This window comes from Saccopteryx bilineata, chromosome 7 (assembly GCF_036850765.1).
Source record: "Saccopteryx bilineata isolate mSacBil1 chromosome 7, mSacBil1_pri_phased_curated, whole genome shotgun sequence".
Classification (NCBI taxonomy): domain Eukaryota; kingdom Metazoa; phylum Chordata; class Mammalia; order Chiroptera; family Emballonuridae; genus Saccopteryx; species Saccopteryx bilineata.
In genome coordinates this window covers 12,868,147-12,886,601 of record NC_089496.1, presented here as the reverse complement: position 1 = coordinate 12,886,601, position 18,455 = coordinate 12,868,147, and the positions used below count along the sequence as shown (strand labels likewise).

General features: G+C 35.9%; 1 protein-coding gene across 1 annotated transcript in view; it reads left to right on the top strand.

The window, feature by feature from the left end:
• RSBN1L (round spermatid basic protein 1 like) overlaps nucleotides 1-18,455 on the top strand; it is a 106,341-nt gene that overhangs the window by 29,289 nt on the left and 58,597 nt on the right. Inside the window, exon 2 of the mRNA XM_066240556.1 lies at nucleotides 14,614-14,730. Coding sequence (XP_066096653.1) covers nucleotides 14,614-14,730 — 117 coding nt within the window. The remainder of the gene's footprint in view (nucleotides 1-14,613; nucleotides 14,731-18,455) is intronic.

Genomic DNA, 18,455 nt, shown 5'->3' with positions numbered 1-18,455 from the left:
TCGAAGTTACCTCTTCTGTTGCCTTAACCAGGCGAACGCAGGGCCTCAGACCAGCAACCTCAGCATTCCAGGTCTGTGCTTTGTCCACTGTGCCACCACAGGCCAGGCAATTATTAACTTAAAAGTTCATACTTTATTCAGATAGTCTTAGTTTATACCTAAAGTTCTTTTTTATTTTGGTTTAAGGATCCCCTCTAGGATGCCACTTTACATTTAGTCAGTATGTCTATTTAGGCACTTCTTGGTTGTGGCAGTTTCTCAGTCTTCTCTTGTTTTTGTTGACTTTGAGGAATACTAGTCAGGTATTTTGTGAAATGTCCCTTGATTGGATTTGTCTGATTTTCTTTATGATTAGACCATGACTGCAAAATTTTAAAATAAAAATTTAAAAAATCAAACATTACTGAAATGAGAAATGGTTCTAACTCTCCATTCCCTGACCCAAGTTCTTTTAGTTTTCTTTAGTAATTCCTTTTTTTGTGTGTATGACAGAGGGACAGATAGGGACAGACAGACAGGAAGGGAGAGAGATGAGAAGCATCAGTTCTTCATTGTAGCACCTTAGTAATTCAGTGATTACTTTTTCATATGTGCCTTGACCTGTGGGGCTCCAGCAGCCAGCAACCATGGGGTCATGTCTGTGATCCCACGCTCAAGCCAGCGACCCTGTTCTCAAGCTGTTGAGCCTGTCCTCAGGCTGGATGAGCCTGTGCTCAAGCCAGCAACCTTGGGGTTTTGAACCTGGGTCTTCCCATGTCCCAGTCCAGTGCATTCACTGCACTACCGCCTGGTCAAGGTGCTTTAGTAATTCCTTTAGTTCTTATGTTTGAATTCCAAATCTTTGAACAAAATGTTTATATTACCTTTTTTTGGGATTAAGCAGTTTTAGACATATATTGCTTCTTGTTAATAAAAGAATTTAGCACTTTTATAACCTAGCTTTTCTATCTCAATAATTTCATAAACCTTAGTTAAAGCAATCATCAGTGCTTATCATGACTTTGCAAATACTGTTCTATGCAGATTAGAAATCTTTTCTGTGTGGTCTTCTTGGTTTTCATTTAGTTAAAAATGGCCTCTCTTTATATATATACCTATTGCTTCACTTTCTGCCCTATTCTCTATGTTCTGTGATAAGAGTTCATCTGGCAGTTCTCCTTTATTCCTGGAAATTTTGCTTCCTATACTTTATCTGAAGTGGTTACCCTTTCAGCCAGCTGTACAACTTTTATACTGATAATTTCTGGTTTGCTCTCCTGTTCTGGGCCCCCTTTTTCCTGATTCTCATGCCTTATTCCTTTGTTTACTCAGTTTACTAGAGCACACCCTCAAGTAACTTCCTAAGAAATGATAACGTGTACTAAAAAAATTTTAAACTTATGCTCATCTGAAAACATCTTTCTTCATACTTGATAGTTTGGCAGATTCAAGAATTCTAGGATAAAAATTATTTTCATTCAGAATTTTAAAGGCCTTGCTGTACTGCTTTCTAGCATCTACTCTTGAAGAATCCAATTCCACCTGTTACCTGATCCTTTGTTTTTAATTGATTTTAGAGAGAGAGGAAGAGTTGAGGGGGCGGGGGAGAGAGAGAGAGGGAAGGACATCGATTTGTTGTTCACTTATTTATACATTCTTTGGTTGATTTTTTAAAAATTGATTGATTTTAGTGAGAGAGGAAGGGAGAGAGAGAGAAACCTCAATCTGCTCCTGTATGTGCCCTGACTGGGTATCGAACCTGCAATCTTGGCATACTGGGATGACGTTCTAACCAATTGTGCTACCTAACCAAGGCCTTACATAATTTTTTTTTCTTTGTGACTGAAACAGAGACAGCGAGAGGGACAGACAAACAGGAAGCGAGAGAGATGAGAAGTATTAATTCTTCATTGTAGCACCTTAGTTGTTCATTGACTGCTTTCTCATTTGTGCCTTGGCAGGGAAAGTGGGGGCTACAGCAGACCGAGTGACCCCTTGCTCAAGCCGGCAACCTTGGACTCAAGCTGGCGACCTCGGGGTTTTGAACCTGGGTCCTCTGTGTCCCAGTCCAACACTCTATCTACTGTGCTACTGCCTGGTCGGGCTATATGTGGTATTCTTCCCCCTCTCTGCACCCCTCCCCCAATTTGGAGGCTTTTAAGATTTTGTTTTGATCTGTGGTGGTGCAGTGGATAAAGCATCGACCTGGAACGCTGAGGTTGCAAGTTTGATATCCTGGGCTTGCCTGGTCAAGGCACCTATGGGAGTTGATGTCCCCACTCCCTCTCCCTCTGTATCTTTCTCCTTCTCTCTCTGTCTCTCCCTCTCTCCCTTTTCTCTCTAAAATGAAAAAATAAAATTTTTTTTTTAAAAAGTTGGTTTTTGTAATATCCCCCATGTACTGAAATTTCATGATGGTATGCCTGGTGTGTGTGCCTGGAATATGGAGATGAAGTTCATTCTTTGGACTCATCCCTTGATGGATTCATTTTGGAGACTGATCTTTGCTAAGAAAAAAAATTGTTTTTTTAATATATTTCTCCCCTATAAAAAATTTTTTTCCCCTGAAATTTCAGCTAATTTGATATTAGCTGTCCTGAATAGATCCTTTAGGTCACCTTATTTTCCACTATTTTGTCATGTTGTTCTGTATGTTAGAAGATTATATCAACTTTATCTTCCAAGCTTTTAACTAAGCTTTTTGACTTTGCCATTATATTTTTAATCTCCAAAAAGTTTTTTGTTGCTTTTTTATTTCATGATTTGATTCTGTTTAAATGTATTAGGAAAGTACAGTGAGCTTGTCTTTAGCTCCATTCTTTACCTTGCTTGAAGTACTTGAGTCTTGAAGCCTGTTTGTTCATTTTTTCCAGAAAATGAAAATTCAGTGTGTGCCTTTAGGTGGGAGATTGAAAGGGTTACTAGACTGGGATGAGGGTGGGAGGAATGGGAAGTCCAACTCTTATATAACCTTCTAAACAAAATTGAAGATCCCTCTGTGTGTATATCAGTATATATGTGTGTATATATGTATGGGAGGGGGCAAGAGTAAGATAAAATAAATGGTAATACAATAATAAATAAAAATATATGACAAACTTACAACTGTAAACCTACTTTGCCCTCCGCTGTATGTATGTGTGTGTACAGATGTGTCCACATAAATATATGAGTGTGTTTACATATTACAGGTACGCATATGCACATATATACTGCTCACAAAAATTAGGGGATATTTTATAGCTTCATATTCAATTTGAAATATCCCCTAGTTTTTATAAGCAGTATATATATGACAGAGTTGGAATCTTTTTATAGTTTTATAGAGGATAACTGTACATCTGAATATTTTCCACATGATATTAACTAATTCGACATAATTTTTAAAGACTTTTATAATTTTCCATTTATGAATATACCCAAATTTATTTAATTCCATTTAAACATTTAAGTTATTTACAATTTTTCACTATTACAAATAATATGGGATGAGGACCCTTGTACATGTCTATTTGTATAGTCATGGTTATTTCCTTTCTTTGAAATCCTAGCAGTGAAATAATGGAATCAAAGGAATGATCAGTTTTAATGCTTTTTTAACATATTATTAAATTGCCCTCCAGTAAAACTGTCAGTTTATAATCATTATGATGTATGATGCCTATTTCACTTCACCTTTTCCAACACTAGATACTGCAGTTTTAAGAGAAATTGTCAATTTGATAGGTGAAAATTGATTTTATATTATTTTAATTTGTATTTCTTTGAATAATTACAAGGTTGAACTTTTTTCATGTTTGACTTTAACATTCTTTGAAATTTGCACGTTTTTCTATATTTTAATTTCTTAAATTTTATTATTTTTCTTATCCTTTTTTAGGTATTGAGTTATAAGAGTGCTTTCTATTAAAAGAGCTCTACATAAAAAGGAAATTAGTTGTCTTTTGGGGAAAATTGTCTTGCCTGACCTGTGGTGGCGCAGTGTATAGAGAGTGGACTTGGAATACTAGGGTTGCTGGTTTGAAGCCCCTGGCTTGCCTGGTCAAGAAGCAATTACTACGAGGCGGGAAAAATTGTCTTTATTGAGACTTCTTCAGAAAAACTGAGATCCCTAATATTATTGGAGGAGTATCTTCATTAAATCTTAGAGCTTTATGTCAAAAAACCCCAGCCCAGTTAGAAAAGGGAAATAAATTTGAACAACTACTCCTGGAAGGCGTTAAGGACTAAGAATTTCTTTCCTTTCTGTGTCATGCTAAAGGAAAAGAAAAATTACAGAGACCAACTAGAGCATCTTATAGGAGAGAAAGTCATAATGTATACTATCACTAGACCTATTTCATATATCGAACAGGCATTGATTGAGGGAGAGAAAGTTCTTTACCCTCAAGGATGGTATACTGATGGGGACAGGGAGGATGTTAAGGAGAAAGATACGTTTGTAACTAACCAGAATGTTGTGTGAAATTTGCTGTAATAGACTATAGATAAGAGAACCTGCTTACTGTATTATACGGGATAGTACTAATGGACCTGGTCTAGTTTCTCAGCACAAAACAAATGAGAATTAGCCTATCAATGACTGCCATAGTTGTCACTTCTCTACCTGGAACAATAAATGACAGCTCTGAGACAATAAAAGTGAAATGATACTGAAGAATTGTTTTTTAGTTTTGAGCAGTTAAATTTTTTTCTGCTTTTGAGGTCATCAATATGAGTATGATAATGATTAAAATTTTTGTCATACTGAAAAGACTAAATTATATTTCTTTTTAAAGCAGGGAAGTATGTAGTACATTTTTGAAAGTTATTAGAATGGTTTTTAAAAGTGGCAATCTTCTGTTTTCTGGAAATCTATGAATTAATTCTGAACATTTCCAGATAAAAGAGTTATTGATATATTATTTAATAAATCTCTTGAAAGGATTCTGTAGCAATGCTTTTTATGTTTTACTTTAGTAATTCATCTAATATTTTTATATGTATGAGTATGTATTTTCCTCTCTACATTATTATGATGACTTTAATACTGGTGGAGGCTAGTGGATGATTTTTTTTTTTTTAAACAAGAGAGGAAGTAGTGGGCGGGGAGAGAGAGAGAGAGAGAGAGAGAGAGAGAGGAGAGAGAGACAGGAACATTGATCTGTTCCTGTATGTGCTCTGACCTGGGATTAAACCTGCATGCAACCTCCGTGCTTCAGCATGAAGCTCTAACCAACCAAGCTATCAGGCCAGGGTGAGATTAGTGGATTTTATTATAACCAGATGAAAGGAAGGTTTTATTATATAAGATTTTCCAAAGTGATATTTATAATAAGAATCAACTAATACATTATTAAGTGTAAGATTGCTTAGTGCAGCTCTATTATTTATTCTTCTAGCATATAAGTGCACAGTAGAAATGTATTAGGTGAACTACAGGGTACCCTGATACACATGTGGCGTATGCTGCAAAGTCATTAATCGACCATATATATACATATATGAAAAGTGTGGCTGACTTGAAATTTTATAGACAGCAGTGTTCTGAATTCTCATGGCCAAAATGTTTATTATGGCTCAGTGCCATGGATGTCTGTCTACATATAAATAATAATCTATATTCATAAGGCTTATATATTTATAAAATTTTTATATTTTTTATTAATTTTTTAACATAAACTATTTTACTGCTGAAATTGCATATTTGAAAGTTTATTAGTTATCAAGTTTGCAGAGGTTAGACTTGAACCTAAATATTCTGAGCTTGTAGGCTTCCCACTTTCTTATAGCTATGACATGTTTACCTGAAATATGTAAATATGTAACAGATATCTTTATGTTATCTGTAACATGATTACAGAAAACTTAATTGAGGAATTTAAAGTTTGATTTTGAAAAAGTGTGTGTTGTTTGACAAGAAAGAAATTCTAGGACAAGTGAAAGGTAGGTTGAAAGACCTAGACAGGCTTATAGTTTGGGACAGCAGTTGTGCCACAAAAATGCTTTTCTACTATATGTATATGGATGATATGTGATTGTTTCATTTGCTTAGCATATTTTGGGTGTGGGGTGGGAGGTAGCTGCAATTATCTTGTCAGTCACTGTTCTTATCTTGGGTATAGATTATTTAATCTATAGACTAAATTTTTTTTAATCTATAGAAAATTAAAATTACAGTTGACACACAATGTTATATTAGTTTCAGGTATACAACCCCATAATTAAACATTTATATAACTTATGAAGTAATAATCTTGATAAATGTAATACCCATCTGACATCATACTTAATATTATTGACTGTATTCCCAACAATGTACTTTACATCCCTGTGACTATTCCGTAACTACCAATTTGTACTTCTAAATTTCATTACCTTTTTCATTTGTCTCCCAAACCCCTCTCTCATCTGGCAGCTGTCAAAATGTTCTCTATCTATAAGTCTCTGTTCTGCTTGTTTGTTTGTTTTAATTTTTAGATTCTACATAAAGGAAATCATCTGGCATTTGTCTTTCTCTGTCTGACTTATTTCACTTATAATACCCTCTTTTCAACCCTTTTCATCTCGTGGCATGCATAAATTACTAAAATTCTGCAGCACACTAAAAAAATATTTTTTTGCCAATCTGACCAAAATATAGGCATAATTTAGATTCATTCATGCTGGATGGCTATTGTTGTGTTGGCTGTTGTCCTTTTTTTATTTGACAGTGTAAGGGAAAAGAGGTCAATGCTCCTGAGTAAAAAGTCAGGGATTGTACGTTTTAAAAATCCTTGTGCCACACCAATTGAAAATCGCTACTCTAGGTCTATCCATGTTGTTGTAGATTTCATTCTGTTTTATGGCTGAATCATATTCCTTTGTATATATATTCGCCACTTCTTTACCCATTCACTTATTTGATGAACACGTAGGTTGTTTCCTTTCATTATTTGGCTATTGTAAATAATGCTGCAGTAAACATAGATTATGTCTTTTCAATTTACTATTTTGGGAACCTTCAGATAAATATCTAGAAGTGGAGTTGCTGGGTCCTTCTTTGTCTCTTGTTAGAGCCTTTGTATTAAAATCTATTTTGTCTGGTAAAGTATTTCTATTCTAGCTTTATTTTGTTTTGTTTTGTTAACATTTTCATGAATTATGTTATTTCATCTTTTCACTTTCAATCTCTTGTCTTTGATCTGAAGTGAGTCTTATAAAACACATATGTAATGGTCTCGTTATCCATTCAATCACCTTTTTTTTTAAAGGAGAGAAGTGGAAGCATAAACTCACAGTTGTGTCACGTTTAGTTGTTCATTGATTGCCTCTCATACATTCCTTGACAGGGATTCAAGCCAAGCTAGTGACCTTGGGCTCAAGCCAGCAATCTTGGGATCATATTGAGCCAGCCACCCAGAGCTCAAGCTGGCAAGCCTGTGACCTCAGGATTTCAAACTTGGGACCTCAGTGTCCCAGGTCAATGGTCTGTCTACTGTACCACTAGTGAAGCATTTGATCCATTTGCATTTAAAGTAATTGTTGATTTGTATTTATTGCTCAGCAGAGATGCCTCTTCCAGTGAGATATCATCACTTCTAGTTGGGTGTGGAACCAGTTCATTTTGCATTTGTGCTTCTGCTACCAGGTTTCTTTTTATAGCCTTAGTTATATTATAGCACTACTGTTCAACTAGATTTTAGATGTTCTGAATGATGGTGGTTCTGCAATTTAGTTGTAATTTTGATGAGGTTATGAGAGGTTTCCAGTACTGCATTTACCTACATCACCATCTTGATGGGAGCCTTTATAGATGTTTTTGGTATTGTGATGTCATACCTTCTACTTATCTTTAGTTGAACTATTTAACTTTATTTTAACTTGAAGGCATATTCCAAGACTCTCTGTCCTATGTTATAAAACTAATATGTTCCTATTAAGAACTTAAAAACATTTGTCACTTAAAAATAATGGCTTTTAATAATTTGAATTATTATTTTTCACTCTTTGAATGTGTATATTAATTAAGTATTTTTAAAATTGGGATGTGTAGGAGGTATATGGAGAATCTCTGTACCTTCTGTTCAATTTTTCTATGAACCTAAAACTGCTCTAAAAATAAAGTCTACAAATAAATATCTTTTTCTTTTTGGTATCTTTCCGAAGTTAGAAGTGGGGAGGCAGTCAGACAGACTCCCACATGCGCCTGACCGGGATCCACCTGGCATGCCCACCAGGGGGCGGTGCTCTGCCCATCTGGGGCGTTGCTCTGTTGCAACCAGAGCCATTCTAGCTCCTGAGGCAGAGGCCATGGAGCCATGGAGCCATCCTCAGAGCCCGGGCCAACTTTGCTCCAGTGGAGCTTTTGCTGTGGGAGGGGAAGAAAGAGAGAGGAAGGAGAGGGGGAGGGGTAGAGAAGCAAATGGGTGCTTCTCTTGTGTGCCCTGACCAGGAATCAAACCCAGGACTTCTACATGCCGGGCGACGCTCTTATCACTGAGCCAACCAGCCAGGGCCCTACCTACAAATGAATATCTTGATAAAGTCTCTAAAAACCTTGAGTTATACAATATTATAGTTTTATTTCCTGAGAAGCTAATATAATTTTGTCCTGTAAAATATTTATGTTTTGCAACTGTAGTAGATATATAGTATATCATATACATTATATATGCCAGTAAAACTCTGGAGTTGTTTTTAATCTGTGTGGTTAGAAGTTAAGATCATGGTTACCTGTTGCGCAGCTGCATGAGACTAGAGGGGAGCACAAAGGGGTTCTGAGGTGCTGTTCTTTTTTCTGTATGATTTTATACTTGAATACACTTTAAAAAGTTTAATAGTTACTGAAATAACACTTTAGGATAATAAGATTAATAGTGATAACTGGAAAATGAAATGCAGAGACATTTCAGATGACTTTCTCAGTTTTGATTTTTAATATGCAGTTTACTTTTTAAAATGTATGGTTATTTTTAAAAGATTTTTATTTATTGCTTTTACAGAGAGAGGAAAGGGGTGGGTAGCAAGAAGTATCAACTCAGAGTTGCTTCACTCCAGTTGTTCAGTGCTTGCATGTCCCATGTGCCTTGACCAGGCAAGCCCAGTGCTTTGAACTGGTGACCTCAGTGTTGCAGGTCAATCCTTCTGTCTATCCACTGTGCCACCACAGGCCAGGCTAAAAATGTATGGTTATTTAGGAAATAGGAACTTATATATGTACCTAAACTCTAGCTATTCAGAGTAACATTTTATGGGCATATAACAGGCTTTTAAGGAGTTTAAATGATCTAAAAGTGAGAGTAGCAAACTAATCTGAAATGTGAGAATGGCTTACTTCAGGGGTCCCCAAACTTTTTACACAAGAGGCCAGTTCACTGTCCCTCAGACCGTTGGAGGGCCGGACTATAAAAAAAACTATGAACAAATCCCCATGCACACTGCACATATCTTATTTTAAAGTAAAAAAAACAAAAAGGGAACAAATACAATATTTAAAATAAAGAACAAGTAAATTTTTTTAAATAAATTTTTATTAATGGTAATGGGATGACATTAATAAATCAGGGTACATATATTCAAAGAAAACATGTCTAGGTTATTTTGTCATTAAATTATGTTGCATACCCCTCGCCCAAAGTCAGATTGTCCTCCGCCACCCTCTAGCTAGTTCTCTGTGCCCCTCCCCCTCCCCCTAACTCTCTCCCTCCCTCCCTCCCATGTCCTCCCTCCCCCCACCCCTGGTAACCACCACACTCTTGTCCATGTCTCTTAGTCTCATTTTATGTTCCACCAATGTATGGAATCATGTAGTTCTTGTTTTTTTCTGATTTACTTATTTCACTCCGTATAATGTTATCAAGATCCCACCATTTTGCTGTAATGATCTGATGTCATCATTTCTTATGGCTGAGTAGTATTCCATAGTGTATATGTGCCACATCTTCTTTATCCAGTCTTCTATTGAAGGGCTTTTTGGTTGTTTCCATGTCTTGGCCACTGTGAACAGTGCTGCAATGAACATGGGGCTACATGTGTCTTTACGTATCAATGTTTCTGAGGTTTTGGGGTATATACCCAGTAGAGGGATTGCTGGGTCATAAGGTAGTTCTATTTGCAGTTTTTTGAGGAACCACCATACTTTCCTCCATAATGGTTGTACTACTTTACAGTCCCACCAACAGTGAATGAGGGTTCCTTTTTCTCCACAGCCTCTCGAACATTTGCTATTACCCGTCTTGTTGATAATAGCTAATCTAACAGGGGTGAGGTGGTATCTCATTGTAGTTTTGATTTGCATTTCTCTAATAACTAATGAAGCTGAGCATCTTTTCATATATCTGTTGGCCATTTGTATCTCTTCCTGGGAGAAGTGTCTGTTCATGTCCTCTTCCCATTTTTTAATTGGATTGTTTGTTTGTTTGTTGTTGAGTTTTATGAGTTCTTTGTAAATTTTGGATATTAGGCCCTTATCTGAGCTGTTGTTTGAAAATATCATTTCCCATTTAGTTGGCTGTCTGTTTATTTTGATATCAGTTTCTCTTGCTGAGCAAAAACTTTTTATTCTGATGTAGTCCCATTCATTTAGCTTTGCCTTCACTTCTCTTGCCATTGGAGTCAAGTTCATAAAATGTTCTTTAAAACCCAGGTCCATGATTTTAGTACCTATGTCTTTTTCTATGTACTTTATTGTTTCAGGTCTTATATTTAGGTCTTTGATCCATTTTGAATTAATTTTAGTACACGGGGACAGGCTGTAGTCGAGTTTCATTCTTTTGCATGTGGCTTTCCAGTTTTCCCAACACCATTTGTTGAAGAGGCTTTCTTTTCTCCATTGTGTGTTGTTGGCCCCTTTATCAAAGATTATTTGACCATATATATGTGGTTTTATTTCTGGGCTTTCTATTCTGTTCCATTGGTCTGAGTGTCTATTTTTCTGCCAATACCATGCTGTTTTGATTATCGTGGCCCTATAATATAGTTTAAAGTCAGGTATTGTAATGCCCCCAGCTTCATTCTTTTTCCTTAGGATTGTTTTGGCTATTCGGGGTTTTTTATAGTTCCATATAAATCTGATGATTTTTTGTTCCGTTTCTTTAAAAAATCTCATAGGGATTTTGATGGGAATTGCATTAAATTTGTATATTGCTTTGGGTAATATGGCCATTTTGATTATATTTATTCTTCCTATCCAAGAACAAGGAATATTTTTCCATCTCATTGTATCTTTTTCGATTTCCCTTAACAATGCTTTGTAATTTTCATTATATAGGTCCTTCACATTCTTAGAACAAGTAAATTTAAATCAACAAACTGACCAGTATTTCAATGGGAACTATGCTCCTCTCACTGATCACCAATGAAAGAGGTGCCTTTTCCGGAAGTGCGGCGGGGCTGGATAAATGGCTAGAGGGGGCCGCATGCAGCCCGCAGGCCGGCTGTAGTTTGGGGACCCCTGGCTTACTTCATTCTGTAATTTAAGTTCCATGTGAACAATTGACAGACAACCTTTTTCTAGCTTATTCACCTCTGTGCCCTAATCATTTTCTTATACTCAGCAATGCATATTAAGTCAGTGAATTCTTGTCCTCTCATCTGTTTTCAGTATTGCCACTTAAAAAGAAACAAAAGCACATTGGCCATGGCCAGATAGCTCGGTTGGTTAGAGTATTATCCCCAAGCACAGAGGTTGCCAGTTCTTCCCCAATGAGGGCACATACAGGAACAGATCGATGTTCCTGTTTCTTTCTCCCCCTCTCTCTCCCTCTCTTTTCTTCCTTGCCCCCTTCCCCTCTCTCTAAAAAAATACTTTTAAAAAAGCACGTATCTTACTTGAATTTTCATTTTTAAAATTTTGTGTTTATTGATTTTAGTGAGAGAGGAAGGGAGGGAGAGAGTCAGGAACATCGATAAGTTGTTACTGTATGAACCCTGCGCAGGGATCTAATCGGCAACCTCTGCTCATGAGAGCAGTGCTCTAATCAACTAAACTATCTGGCCAGGATTGAATTTGTATTGTTTTTATTATTAATGAATGTACCTTTTCAGATGATTATTAAATACATGAATTTCATTTTTTGAGAAGATCTATTTAAGTAGTTTAGACCTGAGTTTTTGAGTATGGTAGCCACTAGTATCTTGTGGCTATTGAACACTTAACATGTGGAGCTACTTTCAATTGAGATATGCTGTACGTGTAAAATATATACTGAATTTTGAAATCTTATGAAAAAAGAATGTAAAATATTAATTTTTTAGTATTGGTTTTATTTTGAAATGTTTTAGATATATTGGTTAAATAAAATATTAAAATTTTACCCATTTCTTTTCATAAATTTTAAATTTACATATGTTGTAAATAGTCTATTTTTATTGGACAATGCTGATCTAAACAGTAATCTAATCATTAGGTGATTAGTGCCTGAATGAGGGTAGAAAAGGAAGGAAGGAGGGATTTAAGAAATTATGCAGTATGTATATAACTAATTTCCATTATATTGAAGGATATTTTATGCTTTTTTTGTGTTTCCATCATGGCTTTGTAATCACTAGTATGCTTTTTGAGGGTAAGGATTATATCACATTTAAAATTTTCATCTAGCCTGACCAGGCGGTGGCGCAGTGAATAGAGCCTCAGACTGGGATGCGGAAGACCTCAGGTTCGAGACCCCGAGATCGCCAGCTTGAGCGCAGGCTCATCTGGTTTGAGCAAAAGCTCACCGGATTGGACCCAAGGTCACTGGCTCAAGCAAGGGGTTACTTGGTCTGCTGAAGGCCCATGGTCAAGGCACATATGAGAAAGCAATCAATGAACAACTAAGTGTCACAAAGCATAATGAAAAACTAATGATTGATGCTTCTCATCTCTCCACTCCTGTCTGTCTGTCCCTGTCTATCCCTCTCTCTGACTCTCTCTCTGTCTCTGTTAAAAAAATAAAAAAAACAAAAACAAAAAAAAACCCATGATCTTTAAAATTTTCATCTACCTCTTTTCTTTTGCTGGAACATAGGCACTTGAAAAAACAAGACTTAATAAGACATCGAGTAATTTTATAAACTCAAAGTTTGAATTATATTGTAGATAATAATTCCTTGAACTCTTTTTTTTTAAAAGTGAGAATAGGGGAGATAGTGAGACAGACTTTCTCTCACATGTGCCAAGACCAGGATCCACATGGCAACCGCTGTCTGGGGATGATGCTCCAACCAACCCAGCTATACTTGGAGTCCGGGGCGGATGCTCAAACTTATGGAGCCACTGGCTGCTAGAGAGGAAGAGAGAGAGAAGTGGGGGAGAGGGATGGAAAGAGAAGGAGATGGTTGCTTCTCATGTGTTTCCTGACCGGGGATCGAACTTGGAACGTCCGTCCATATACCAGGCTGACACTCTATCCACTGAGCCAGCCTGGCAGGGCCTCCTTGAGCTTTTATTTTATAGTATACTTTTTATTTTTTATTTTATTTATTGAATTTTATTTTACTTTATGTGACAGAGAGACAGATGGGGCAGACAGACGAGGGAGAGAGATGAAAAGCATCAATCCTTTGTAACTCCTTAGTTGTTCAATGGTTGCTTTCTCGTATGGCTTTAACTAGGGGTCTACAGTGCAATGAGTGACCCCTTGCTCAAGCCAGCTATCTTGGACTCTAGCCAGCGATCATGGGGTCATGTGTATGATCCCATGCTCAAACCAGTGACCCTGAGCTCAAGTCGGATGAGCCTGTGCTCAAATCTGGGTGCCCTGCTTCCCAGTCTGACACTCTATCCACTGTCAGGCCAGTATACCTTTTATTTTAATACTTTAATATCACCAGCTAGCCAGATCAGTCATACCCTTTTTTTTTTTTTTTTGCATTTTTCTGAAGCTGGAAACAGGGAGAGACAGACAGACTCCTGCATGCGCCCGACCGGGATCCACCCGGCACGCACACCATGGGGCGACGCTCTGCCCATCCTGGGTGTCGCCATGTTGCGACCAGAGCCACTCTAGCGCCTGAGGCAGAAGCCACAGAGCCATCCCCAGCGCCCGGGCCATCTTTGCTCCAATGGAGCCTTGGCTGCGGGAGGGGAAGAGAGAGACAGAGAGGAAGGCGCGGCAGAGGGGTGGAGAAGCAAATGGGCTCTTCTCCTGTGTGCCCTGGCCGGGAATTGAACCCGGGTCCTCCGCATGCTAGGCCGACGCTCTACCGCTGAGCCAACCGGCCAGGGCCTCAGTCATACCCTTTTTAAAAAGATGCAAAGTTAAAGGAATAGCATCTAGTGGTAGTTACTTTATAACTTCTCCTTTTAGTCTTTATAGTAATTTATGAGAAAGACATCAACCACCATTTTACAGATTAAGAAACAGATTAAGTAATTTTTTCAGTGTTATGGTACCAATATAGGTATGCTGAACTTTAAAGCTAGTATTTTTTTTCTGCTGTAGTTTACTGTGTCAATTAAAGTTAGCCAGTTATTTTAAGTGATTTGAAATTAGTCTGATATTGTGGTTGACATATGAATTAACTGAAAAATAATCTTTAAAATGAAATGTATAGATAAATTTTGGTAGATTGCGACATTTGTATTATGTATTTCATGTTCAATATATGAAAGAAAATTTTAAGAATTTCACTAGTTCATGGGAAAAAATAAAATTATAAAATAGTTTAAAATATTTCCTTTTTTTCTTTTAGATAAAATCAAAGACAAAATTAAAGAGCGAGATAAGGAAAAAGAGAGAGAAAAAAGGAAACATAAAATAATGAATGAGATCAAGAAAGAAAATGGAGAAGTAAAGATTTTGTTGAAAAGTAAGTTTGTATTCAGTGACTAGTTGTACTGCATTATATTGTTCTATATACTTATTTATTGGCTTAGTGATTAAAATAAGAAATGATTTGATGCTGAATTTTTCTGAGAATTAAACAATGGTAAGACTGAAAATTAAATAATGGGAAGTTTGAATTTATATAGTAATATGTATTTAGTATATTTATTTAATGAGCCATTAAAAGCTAATAAAGGTTAAGCTTCATAAACTCTTAGGTTCCTTAAATTACTTAAAAATAAAGTTTCTAATTTTTTTTTTGCATTACTAGATATTTAGATAATGTATAACAAAAGAGTAAAGCTGTTTTTAACTGGATAAGGATGGTGGAAGAAGTGATCTTGCATGACATATTCTACAGTAATCATATCGTAGTCTGGGATTTGGAGGGAACATTTTACTCTAAGATAAATTAGATGTACTGTTTTACTGTTTGCTTCTTAGATGTTTAAGAATATTCTCTTTTTGTTCCCTGTTTTTTCTCTGTTGTTAAAATTGTTTTTAGTTGCTGTTTATACATGTTGGTTGAGTAATACTATAAATGTTTTCAGTAAGTCTAAACTATTTCAGAGAGAATTTGTGGTAGAATAAAAATAAGTTAAGAAGAATCAGTGGCATTTGGTTGCATACAGCCAACAAATTCATTAGCTTCCCTATCACATTGACAATTTGCAAAGCAGAACATGTTGAGTTTGATTAATTTTATATTGAATTTTTGTGTTGATAAATCTCTATAGCTACATAAAAGGAAAAGGCCATAGTACTGCATGTGCAATGAAATAACAGTGGTTAATGTATATTATTTTGGATAAACAGAATATTAGATTCTGTACTTTCATTTCATTCTTTGTATGTTTCCAAATGTTCTTTAGTGGCACTTTAAACTGATTTCTACTTGACAGAACTTTAATTTTTGTAAAATTATGTTGACCTTGAAGAAACATGTCAGGGGTTTAAGTTGATGGCTACTTAGTTAATTAATGCTCATGGTCATTTTGTTCTATATCCTTTGCCAGTGTGTTTTATTTGTGTTGTCTAATTAGATTGTAAGCCTTTGAGGCAGGAATCAAATGTAACCACACCAGTGCTGGTGCTCTACAACAGCTAATGATTAATGCTTGAAATGTTTACTTAACTTTACCTGATTGGTTAGTCAGATAGTTTTTGTTTGTTTGTTTGTTTGTTTTGGTTTAGTCAAATAGTCCTTTTCTTATCTATTTAAATGTGCAGTGATGTAAATGTCTGTCACTCCTTTAAATGTTAGATTCCTAACATACCATAATGTGAAGTGTGTGAATCTAGAGGTTACATATGCAAACAAAATTGAAAATTGCCTGAAGAAATGGAAATTTGCTTTTTTTAAAAACTAATACACAGTAATAAGCTTGACTTTAAAATAGGTGAAAAAATTTGGAGATATTTTGAACTGAGTTAAACTGAAATGTACTGATGCTGGTAAAAAATGAGGAATATTTAGAAATGAATTGGTGACATTTGGGATTACAGTGGGAAAATGTATTTACTGTAGAGTGGAAGTAAATGATACTGTAATTACTGCCTTACAGAGTTGTGAAGGTAAAGTATGGGGAAGTGATTTTCAACCTTTGTTTCTCATGCACTCATAAACTAATTACTAAAGAAAAAGGTGCCCTGACCTCTTTTTCCTTAGTAACTAATTTATTGTGCCATGAGATGAAAATGGTTGTATTTAGTCAGGGGCACTGACCTTAGTAATTAGTGTTTGTGCCATGAAAAAAAAGGTTGAAAATCACTCTAGCCCACAGATACTTAATAAGTGAGTGAGAATCTTTCCTGTAAACATGTATCAAAGATTAACTTTTATGGTTAAAAACCAACAACAAAACTCTTCTCTCTTCAATTGACAGTATATAGATGATTAAGCACCATTGAAAGCACCAAGTGTTAGCTGCTGTTATTATCCAGCAAAAACAATTTGTGTGGCCATTTCCCAAGAGAGCCTACTATCAGGGAAAGGCATCCTTTGTTATTGGTGTCCTGGAGCAACAGCAGAATCAATTTGGTGGGACAGTACACTATTAGTTTGTGTGCCCTTTTTTCTTTTCTGGGCTTCAGCTTTCATTTTCTCCTTATAATCTTTTCCTTCTGATAATGCTGATATTGCAAGCTGTGACACACACAGGCCTTTGTTTGCTGATGGCACTTGAACATATAAAGTAGATGCTACCTCTTACAACATCTCATTTCCTCCAACTTTTTATTAAAAGCTACAATGAGTTGAATATGACTGGAGATATAAAAACAATTATAGATGGGTTAAAAAGTTGTTATTAATGCATAAATCTTGTAAATATTTCTCACTGATAAAGTGGGATTGCTTGCTTTATTAAATAGTTTAGAACAAATATATACATTTGATTCATAAGCTTATTTAGCTCATCCTTTTATTTCTAATGTCTACCAACTACTTTTTCTGAGCACACTTATGTTTCAGCCATCTTTTATTTATTGATAAGTTGTAAGAACATAGATGTTATGATTATAGTATATTTATCATTACAGCATACCAAAGATGCTTGCTGGCGAGCAGGTGGAATGGTGGTTAAAGAAGCCAGTGTTCAAGGTTATTGGTAGTGTAGTAAAGGTCACAGGTAGTTAATTCATGGCAGAAAAAGTGAAAATATTAAGGTATGAAAGAAACAGTTATTCTCCAAAGACCAAAGGTTAAAAATAGCTAATTACTAGTTTTTTCCAATGTATGGTAATAAAATTTTATATATTTCTATATTAGATTAAATATCAAATTAGATCGAGTTTTTCTGGGGAACCTTTTCTTTATTAGTACTAAAGTATACTAAGAGTAGTAGCAGGAATTAATGCCAGTGAATTTGTGTTTCTAAAGGTTTTAAAAAAATTATAATTAGCCATTAACTACACATACTATTTGTATCTTTTTGAGTGTTTTTTTCTATCTCTCTGAGTCTTGTTTGTGTAGGTGTCTGCATTTTTCTCTGTGTCTGATTCTCTTTCTGGCTGGCTGTTCATGTGTTTGTCTGTGGTGCTTCCTCTGTGTATGTGCCTCTGGGATCCACTGTGTAGATGTCTGTGGATCTGTGGGAAGAGGTTTCCCATCAACCTTTTACTCTTACACTTTGCACGTCTAAATTACATAGAGAGCAATTCCATTTCTGTTATGGATACGTATAAGGTTCTTGGGAAAAATACATAGGTCTAATTTAATGGGCATTGTTTGAAGAATTATAGACTTAGAGTAATGTGTACTTGAAATACCTTTTAGTGTAAGAGAACAATATTAAAAACATTCTTATTTTTAAGTATTTAAAAGTTTCCTTCATATACATCTACTGCATTTCTTATATTATTCCAAGACAAGAAAGGAATGAGAAACTTTTTAAACTTTTGCTTTAGTTGAAATGTGAGAATGCATTTTACTTGTGTTCGTAGAATGAGGTCTTCAAGACTACCCCCAGTTTAGTGATTTGCTAGGACCCACAGGACTCAGCATACAGTTGATTCATTATAGTGGAGTGTGGAAAGGAACATTAGTAAAGAGAAAAGGCACATGGGACAATGTCTGGAGGACACCAGGTGCAAACTTCCAAGAGTCCTCTCTTAGTGGAGTCACAAAGGATGCACTAATTCTTCTAGCCGTGAATTGTGACATATTTAAAATGTCTACCAGGGAAGCTGTTTAGAGACTAAATGCCC